This window comes from Rhizoctonia solani, chromosome 16 (assembly GCF_016906535.1).
Source record: "Rhizoctonia solani chromosome 16, complete sequence".
Lineage (NCBI taxonomy): Eukaryota > Fungi > Basidiomycota > Agaricomycetes > Cantharellales > Ceratobasidiaceae > Rhizoctonia > Rhizoctonia solani.
Window position 1 is genome coordinate 1,423,137 of NC_057385.1, and position 9,409 is coordinate 1,432,545.

General features: G+C 50.0%; 3 protein-coding genes across 3 annotated transcripts; 2 read left to right on the forward strand and 1 right to left on the reverse strand.

Moving 5' to 3' along the window:
• Nucleotides 1-77: 77 nt before the first annotated feature.
• RhiXN_01694 (MYND Zn-finger protein) lies at nt 78-1,699 on the forward strand (the record flags this gene model as incomplete). The annotated part of the gene is made up of 9 exons (XM_043321513.1): nt 78-305; nt 356-467; nt 511-565; nt 614-641; nt 686-1,006; nt 1,059-1,182; nt 1,235-1,497; nt 1,536-1,606; nt 1,654-1,699. 9 exons carry the CDS (start codon nt 78-80, stop codon nt 1,697-1,699), a joined length of 1,248 nt encoding a protein of 415 aa, XP_043187336.1.
• Nucleotides 1,700-2,068: 369 nt separating this feature from the next.
• Nucleotides 2,069-5,416, reverse strand: RhiXN_01695 (von willebrand factor type A domain protein; the record flags this gene model as incomplete). The annotated part of the gene is made up of 10 exons (XM_043321514.1): nt 2,069-2,116; nt 2,181-2,281; nt 2,816-3,074; nt 3,211-3,318; nt 3,954-4,035; nt 4,522-4,626; nt 4,677-4,771; nt 4,820-4,896; nt 4,947-5,332; nt 5,379-5,416. 10 exons carry the CDS (start codon nt 5,414-5,416, stop codon nt 2,069-2,071), a joined length of 1,299 nt encoding a protein of 432 aa, XP_043187337.1.
• A 141-nt stretch (nt 5,417-5,557) lies between these two features.
• On the forward strand, nt 5,558-8,848 carry RhiXN_01696 (uncharacterized protein; the record flags this gene model as incomplete). Its single annotated transcript, XM_043321515.1, has 5 exons — nt 5,558-5,630; nt 5,689-5,871; nt 5,961-6,433; nt 6,489-7,394; nt 7,430-8,848. 5 exons carry the CDS (start codon nt 5,558-5,560, stop codon nt 8,846-8,848), a joined length of 3,054 nt encoding a protein of 1,017 aa, XP_043187338.1.
• Nucleotides 8,849-9,409: the final 561 nt, after the last annotated feature.

A 9,409-nucleotide genomic window follows, 5' to 3' on the forward strand; every position in this document is an offset into this window, starting at 1 on the left:
GAAGTTAGGAACACGAGATTCGAGAGTGAGGTCAGACCACGTGACATCTCCGATAGACGCGCTTATTCTCTACTACAATGTCAGACAACCTCTCGCCCGCCGAACTCGTACAGTTGGTCAAGAAAGACCCCAAAAGGGTCATTGAAACAATTAAGACACAGCCATACGATGAATCTATCTTCAGGGATATCCACGGTGCGGTCATGCAGGTCCACCCAAGCTCATCTGAATGGAAGATATTACGAAACGCAAACTTTTACGAGTTCTACCAGACGGTATTACTTTCAGACCAATATGAAATAAGTGTAAGACTTTGTTTGAATACCCGAGAATGCAATACCGAACCTGGTTTCAGTCGCCTACTTGGATTCAAGTGGCCAAGCTTCAAGCGGACTATTACAAGCGCGATTTGAGTTCACACGGCAACAATGCTGGTCCGATTGAACAGATGACATTGCTCATTAATCGTATATCGAACTCACGTCACGAAATTTTGACAATGAGACGAAGGCGTCGATACAATTCGAAGAATTGACGAGTTTGATATCATTCGCAACAGTACTACGTACGCAGGGTATTAGACTATGAACCCAGACTGACTATGAACATATAGCGATCTCCCTATGCTTCTTGATATCTCTGTCCGCGTTCTGTTACGCGCCAAATTGCGGACGCCGATACCAAGCGCATAACCGCCCTAGTGCCCGACCCATTTAAAACCAACGCGGTGCACTTACTCCCGCCGGTCAACGAAAGTAGTGACATACAAGCAATCCAGTCCGCGTTCGTACGCGTGCTCGGGATGCAGCGCAACACACTCGCCAAGATACCCTATCAGAAATGGATCTGGCTGAAGCTTGTGGGCGTTACACAAATGGCAACGGAATGGCCGTCCATGGGCGACGACGCGCTGGAGATCTTACTTGATCTCGTTTGGGAATCTATTGGAGATAGCTCCAAGGCAGGTCCCTCAGATCGCAAGAATTCGATTGAACTTTTGGGGTGCGTACTTGATATGTACACCGTCGACCCAAGTGTGACCCTGGTCCATCTTATAGACGTGCGGTGACCAAGATGCCTACTCCCACATCTTTTTCGAGAGGCAGGGCGAACACATCTTCCCGATGCTTTCCCGCCTAGTCCTGACCGATACGAAGGTCTTCGCGAATATTACTGAAAAAGGTACGCACTTTGCCCCTGATACCGAAAATCAGCTAAACGCAATTATTACTAGCCGCGACATGCAAACGTCTCCAAGCAAGTATGAAGCTCCAGATGTCTCGCTGTCCTGAAAGCACCAAGAAACAGCTGCAGGAGCAAATGATGCCCATTTTCTTGCCCGTGCTCTTTAAATTGCGCTCACTCGCCAATTCAAATACAAATAATCCACAGACGAAGCTTGCGAGTGATACCGCTAAAGCGTGGGCCGAAATTGGTGAATATTCGAGATTACCAGGAGAGTGCGTGCAGGACTTGAAGGACAAGAGTGGAGGTCTGGTTGGATGCAGCCGTGTCCGGTGCCCATATATGGGCAGACTGCGCTTGGAATGATGCGTTGCGCGCGTTGTAAGAAGAAGCAGTATTGCGATGAGCGTTGCCAGCATAGGTGAGCCAAACCTCTAGTCGCTGAATGTTGAACTCACTGCATTTCAGGGACTGGACCGAGGGTAAGCACAAGGAAGAGTGCAAGCCTGCCTGAGTCGACCAACGTGCTATCTCGTCTACCTTGGCCACTGATTTCTTAGAGCGTTCCAGTCACGTTTGCAGCGTGTATCCCATTGTCTAAAATAAACGCAAAATATGGCACTTGCGAATTGATACGCATATACTCGCAAATTTCATATATTAATGGAATCGTGATTTCGACGCCTACGTGCACAAAGCAAGAAAAACGCTGCAGTTCAACTACTGACTATTATTACATCAATGCTTCAGGTCAACTTTCATCCTCTCCTGTCCGTAAGTGCCTTCCCTTCCAAACCCAGGGAATTATGTCGATAACATGGCATAAAATCATGAAATAGTTGAGCTAAAGGAAGAAGCAGTGAAACCAAGAACGGGGAAGAAATTATCCCCGCGCGCCTCGCCAGGCACTTTGAAGTGCAATGCGTTTGGCCTAAATCGAATATTTAGACAGCCGCCCCGGACAATAGGAAAGAAGTCGACTGGTTCTGGCTTACCTGTTCGAGAGTCACACTTCCTTCACGAACGTCGATCCCATCAGGTTCGTCATCATCATCGTCAGCGTCCATGGAGGTCTCTCGCATGCCTCCGAACCGGCCTGCTTACCCAATTGGGCAACTGTCAGTAATCGCGTATGAGTCGGCTACAACGAACAATGAAAAGGAGAGCGCCGGGTGGATGTAAGGTTTGTAACCCAAGTCTAAACCGCCCTGAGGCTTAATTTGCTGTGTGGACAGGGGTGGTAGACTGGCTGGAGCATTGGAAGAGATCTACTCCACCACCTGTCCAACCAGCCTTTCCCACAATCCTCCTATCACCGGCCCGTAACGTGGGCGAACACCCGATCGCTTAGCAATCCACGAGGGATCTCACCCATCCCGACCCCAAAACACCACAACCACACTGAAATCAAGTGGCACGAATTTGCGTAATCCTGCACTGGCCCGGTTGGGTGAAGCCAGATCTCACCGGCGCTCTCAAACTGCCACATAAAAATGAAAAATAAACGCAAACTTTGGAACCCCTATTGAAGAAACAAGAAAGCAAACCCTCTAATAATCCCCTTGGGGTTGATGGCAACCCCAGCCAGCTCCTAGCACAACACGAGAAATCAAAAACTCGAGATGCTCACCTGCACCAAAGGCATTCCCGCCAAACATCGGATTCGCCTTCTCAACCCCGGTGCCAAACACCGAAAGTCCCTGTGCGCCAGTGCTGAACGTCGGGAAGTCAGTCACAACACGTCGTGGAGGCGAAGTAGGGGAGTGGCTCGTTGCGCGTGGTGGGGGGCTAGTAGGCGGGGTACGAGGCGGAGGTGTTGGAGGAGATCGGTAAGTGCGTGTGGTGTATCCCATATTAAGGTATTTGTCAGTGAAACGTGAACCTTTAACCTGTGAATTTGTGTAAGCAATAAGTTTAGCGTTCGCATACAAATAGCAAATTCCCAGTATTGTTTTATTCATCTTCCACCGACCCACCGGCCCATGGGCCACCACGCCTTGAAATCCAAGATATAATAAAACCCACCTTTTTCAAATGCGGTCGAGCATCCTGTATCGTACGTGCATTAGTCCAGACTTGCACGTTGTGCTTGGCTTCGTCCGATTCGCGATAAATGTTCTCGACAACCATTCGCTGTGGTATATTTTGTAATCGATCGAGTCAGGTTGAAATGCGACCGCCGGAAATCGAGAGGAACGAGTCGAGGTAAAAGTATTCAGTCGGAGATGCATTTAGCAAGATCGGGCAAGTCCAAGCAAATCGGGCGTAAGAAGCAACGTGCGCATATACCATGTCCAATCATATTGTAACGAGTCCCAGACGCATCCGGAGCATGCCAGCGGGATGAGCAAACCCACATTCGTTCGTTCAAGTTGATCATCGTCATGTATCGATGACCCACCACACGTGTGGATCCGCCCAACCACCACAAATATCAGTCGAACAACACGTAAAAAACACGTTGTGGAGCATGCGCCCACGTTGAGATCGAATGGCGAACGAAGAGTCGGGTATTGCGTAGGTGAAAAATGAAACATAGGCGAGGGTTCGTGTAATCGTTTATGGTTCCAATCATTCGAGTAATCACGTATCATGCCGTTGATTGTGCGTGTACCGTGCCGGATTATTGAAATAATCGCGCATTATACCAAATTATTGAGACAGTTGAATGATGTCCGAATTATCCCAAATGATCGTATATTGATCAATCGACGAAGTCACCGGGTTGTAAGTAGAACATTCATAAAAAATTGCTCCCACGAACGCACCTTAACACCATCTCCACGTAATAACAGTTTTTCGTGCAGCTCCCGTGCAACATCGTCTACAGATTGCTGACCTCCAAGAATCCTGGGAAGAGTTATTCGTTAGTTTTGGATCCGTAAATGCATGGTTTAAAACAAATAAGGCCAAAAATAAAATGCGTGTGTTTCTTAGATTATGCGGAATATGGGGGTGACCTATGGATTAAACAATCAAGGTCACCGCCACGGATCATTGATACGATTGCACGGATACCCCCAACTGTATCCGATTGATCGATATTGGGTAAGGCTCGGTCAGATATCAGCCATGGGTACCCCAACGCACAACTAAGACCCAATTGCAAAGTAGATCAATACCAATCATGAGCTTGGAAGCGCCAAAGCCGACGCGACCGAAAGCGTAACCCAATTGGCCAAATCGGGAAAGCAGTGCTCTGCCGTGACTGAGGTTCGGACACTGCCCATACGTTGAACTCAGGGAGATAGGTATGGTAGAAGGTATCGACGCGAGCCGAACAATTTCGCGAGAGAGAAATTCGAAGAAAAATAGGGCTGGAGTTCCAAAACGTACCGTTCAGCCACAGCCGCTCCAACCTCTCTAATTAACCGTTCCATATCCAAATTTTCCAAAACACTGCCAATAATCGCGCGCGAGAGGAGTGAAGCCGTTGTCAACCTGTTGACACATTAATACCGAATGACCGCAGTGAGTCAATTCGAACGCACGGAACCATGAGACCAGAAGTGATGGATGTGAGAGCGGTGTAAAAGTCATTAGCGTGAGCGTAGCCTGAGAGAGCTGGCTCGCATGCAACAAAGAACTACAAGATTGTTAGTAGTCGAAAATAATAAGAATGTAATGAACGGACGAGAACAATACCGCGCTGGGCGAGTTCACGCGCAATAACAAGCGGGTCGTGTCCATCGGGTGACCCCGCATCGAAGCCTAACACCTTCAAGTCAATCAAAAAGCCAAAAATCCACGATCCAACTCACCATCTCCGTACTCCCCAATCCCATGAGGTGGAGCATCGGCAATAAGTACAATCATTTTACTGGCAGTCGGCCTCCAATCCAGATTCAACGCATCCCACAAGCTAGCAGTAACTGCCTCGGGCCCATCTCCGCCACCACTCGCATACAGCGTCTTTAGGTTCTCGTGCACTTTTCCGATATCAGATGTGAATCCGAAGTTTTTGGTGACATAGGTATGATCTTGAGGAGGGTGGTCTCTGAATGCGATGAGTCCTACGCGTAAATCTTCGGCTGAAGCGAGTCCGCCGTGGGAGATGATGTCTGCGCAGATACGCTGAATATGCTCAGTTGAATGGGTAATGTAAGATCCTTGTGAGCCAGTAGCGTCTTGGATAAAGACGAGGTCTCTGCTAGAGGTTAACATGTGCATATAGACAGACATATTGAACTCACAGCATCTTGCGATCGGGCGAGTGGGATTCGACGTCCATGGTGTGGTGGTCAGGTGTGCAATAGAGGTAAAGGGTCCAATGTCGTTATTCACAGAGCACGTGCAGCGCTCCAAGGGTAGCTAGGTTCGATTGGCATTCACATAATCCGCTCTTGACTCTTTCCTTACTTCTGTCGGCGTTATGCTGCAGCACGACGCGGTCCAGGCCGTGCTTGATACGATACTCTTGCATACACCCAACTCCCTTGAAGCCAGTATGCACTCCTCGATGCAATTATTTCAGCTCTCTGTCTCCAATTGGTCCGTGTTCAGGCTGTTTTGTCCGCACGAGCACCGATATCACGACTTCCCGACGATATTTTGACACAAATATTTACTTATGCTGCCCATCCTTCCTCGATGTATGCAAGCACGAGCACAACATCGATCGCCATAGCCGGAACGAATCGCCATTGGAGAACGCTGGCTCTGGGCCATCCAGCACTATGGACGCGTGTAGATTTAAGGCATCCAAGTGCACCTCATGCATTGACTTACTCTCGTAGACTTGGGCTCGAAGTTCGTTTGATGCACCGTTGTGGAAGACGCACGCGATGCTCCACTCTCGCGAACTTTGGCCCCACACGTCAACCGAGTCAAGCAGCTCTGGATACAGACCGCCTCGGTCCATACTGAAGCATTTTTGAAATCCATCGCGGGAGGCAAAACCAGCCAGTTGGAGCGCCTAGTCGTCACCGGTCGATACACGGATGACCACCCCCTCGAACTTCCGCCAAATTTATTATCGAGACTCAAACATCTCAGTTTGACCCATGCATTTCTGGCTCCCACACCCGTGCCCACCAACCTACTATCACTGTCGCTCAAACCACCCCCTGGTGCGCCTCCATTACCCCTATCAACACTCACAGCTCTTCTCAAGGAGAGCCCCAACCTGACGGACCTCTCGTTGTTTGGCAACGCCGTACCGATATACAAACCAGGAGATCCGCAACAGGAACGCATAGATTTGAGCAAACTAAAGACGTTGAAAGTTGCGAGTGTAAATCCCGTACAAGTACGTGTCATACAGTCACTTTGTTCCAATACGCTCATGTTGTTTACATTTGTAGGCAGCATGGTTGTTGTTCCACATCTCCCACCCATCAGGCACCCTCCTTACCCTCGACCTTGAGCCCTCCCGCCCGCTTCGAACTATCTCATTCGACCGTCCTCGCGCGCCTGACTTTTCGCGCCCTCGACCCCCAGGCGAACTCGAATCGTACTATGCAGTGTTGACTATGTTCAGAGGTGGCGCGATCCCGCTCGAAACCATCACCCTTGGACCAGCAATTTCTGAGAGTAAACAACAGCAGGTGATCGAGGTGAAACAAGTAGGAGACGGAAAGCAGCAAGACACGGTTCAGGAAGAGGAAATAACAACCGAGAAGCTTTCTGCTCAGTATACTTCAAGCACATCCACACTTTCTCTTGCGGCTGGTTCACGCGCAACAGAGGCTTTGGCACGATTACTCTCCACTCCCGTCCAAGGGGTATCCAAACTCTGCGTGAACGGGCTCAAACTTAGCTTAGAGAGATTGGAAGAAGTGAAGAGGGGTGGGGAAGAAGGATGTCAAATCAGAACCATCGAGATTCGTGCGTGTTCGTTGCCCATTTTGCAAAAAGGCGAACGACCTCGCACAAACGAATTTAACGGAGAGAGACCGAGAAGGGGCCCACCACCTCCTACGCCGTCCCAGACGTCTCCCACCTCCGGACCGGGGCAAAATCCCACATCCGTTCCACAAGCACAGCCCTCGACCTACTCAAGCCCCAAATCCAACACCCTCTCCCCTCCTCAGCCCCAGCCAGCCAATTTTTCAAACCCGTACTCGTCCACTGGATTCCCAACACCCTCTCCCGGCTCTGCTACGTTCCTTCCGGCTGCTACAACAACAGGATACCCAACCCCCGCTCCTCAACATTCGAACTTCCCGATCTGGACCCCGTACACGGCCAGTCATGAGCTGACCACACCCGTGAGTGCGGGTGCGTTTATGCCATTTTACGCGAGTGGGCATGCGGCGGGGGCTTCAACGGCGTGGGCGGGAGATTCGATTCAAACGGAACAGGTTCAAACGGCGACACGTTGAATTCGCCTCTTTCTTCCGAGGGGGGCACAACCACCACGGGCACCGCCGTCCCCGAACAGGAACCCGACGTCTCCAATACCGAAATCGACCCGAACCTTTCTTCGTCCACGCACAGCGCACTGTCCGGATCCGTACATAGCACGTCTGGGGACACGACTCTGGCTAGTATCGCTTCTTCCGAAGACGCGAATCACCTAGAGGACGAGCAGGCGGATGAAGGAGAGGGCAACGAGACGGGATCTGAGATTTCGGATACCGACGCGGTGGTCAATCTAAACGCGACCGAAGCTGTCGGGGAGCGGAGGAGGAGCTCATTGGGGAACAAGGGCCGGCCCGGGAAACTGAGGGATGATATCCTTGCCAAGCTGAGAGAGGACGTACTGGGGAAAGCTCGAGAGGATGTTGGGAAGACTCGGGCTGATTCTGCTGGAAAGTCGCGAGAGGCAGATAAGGCTCGTACTAATGCCGGAAGTGACAAGAACCTAGGTGGGGGAAGTAGTACTGCAGGGACTGTTGGGACGGGAGGCGGATCTGGGTCGAGTACGCCGATGGCGTTTGCAACTCCAGCCGCCCAGATTCGGGGGCTACCAGGTGGTGCAAGTCAAGTCAATGACGTGAATGGTGGAGTTCATGTCAGTGGTACAACTAGCACAGTGCAAACCAATGGAACACAGACTAATGGTCTCAACACGACCAAACCTCTATTACCCAGTGCGACCAGTGCACCCCTTCTTTCTACCACCGCCCTACCTACGATCCCCAATACAGTTCAACCGCAACTCAGCCGTGTAGCCACAGCTCCTCAATTGGACCAACTGAAGCTTAAATCCAACCACCTCCGCCCGAGCAACTCTTCTTCCAGCCTCCGTAAGCCGCTTGGTTTCGCGCCGTACGCGAGCAGTGTGGCCGTTACTGGCTTTGGGATCGAAACAAACGTTGCAAGCACAAATACGCGCGCCCCTCTCCGTTCACCCACATTCCCGTTCTCCACCCAACCTTCGTTCCATACGCTTCGACACCCCGGTGACCCCGACATCCGACTCCTAACCATCCTCTCGTTCCACATGCCCCAACTTGAAGAATTGCGAATTGTACGAAGCACAATCCGAGGTGCGGCGCTGATCAAGTTTATCGAGTCGAGGAATAATTGCTCCGAAGAAGACGATGGGAGTGATTCGGACTCGGAGAGTGGTAAGGCGGGACCTGGGACCCCGATTCTGATGCTGGAGTTGGTTGAGTGTCCATATGTGAGTGCGGAGCATGTGAGGGTGCTTCGTGAGAGTGTGGATGATGTACGGTGGAAAGCGTATACGTACATCGGAGTTGCTGGAGGGGTGTAACTGTGCGACTGGATCGTCCAAGTATAAAAACCGTAGCTCAAGGGTCATTTAATTTCCATGAACGAATCAACTCACGGCCTAATGACTTTCACGTTGCATTATTTTGCTTTTCTTTCTTTCTTTCTTCCTTTTCCCTGACATGACTATATTCATATACGCCTTATATCTTATTACACATACCTTGATTGTGACGACCAATCCTACGACTTTAACGATGTGTTTTTTGTGTTGTTGACGGTTGTATTTGTTCGTACCTGTGTATGTATATGCGCCGTAGCTTGTTTGTTGATGATACACTGTAGATACAACGGATGATATTCGTTTTAGTTATGTGTATACTGATATGACATAAGAACTTGTGCAAATCGTTGTATCAAATTAAATTAGCCGTGTAGGTGATCTGAGTAATCCAATGTGTCACAATGCATACAATCATGCGCATACATACGGGCAGTGTCCGCCGTTATTCGCTCTAGCTGGCTTGGGGCCCCTTCAATTTGGCCACCCTGAATTTCTAGCGTCATGATATGATAAAAATTTATTGGACAAAGTGATGTGGAA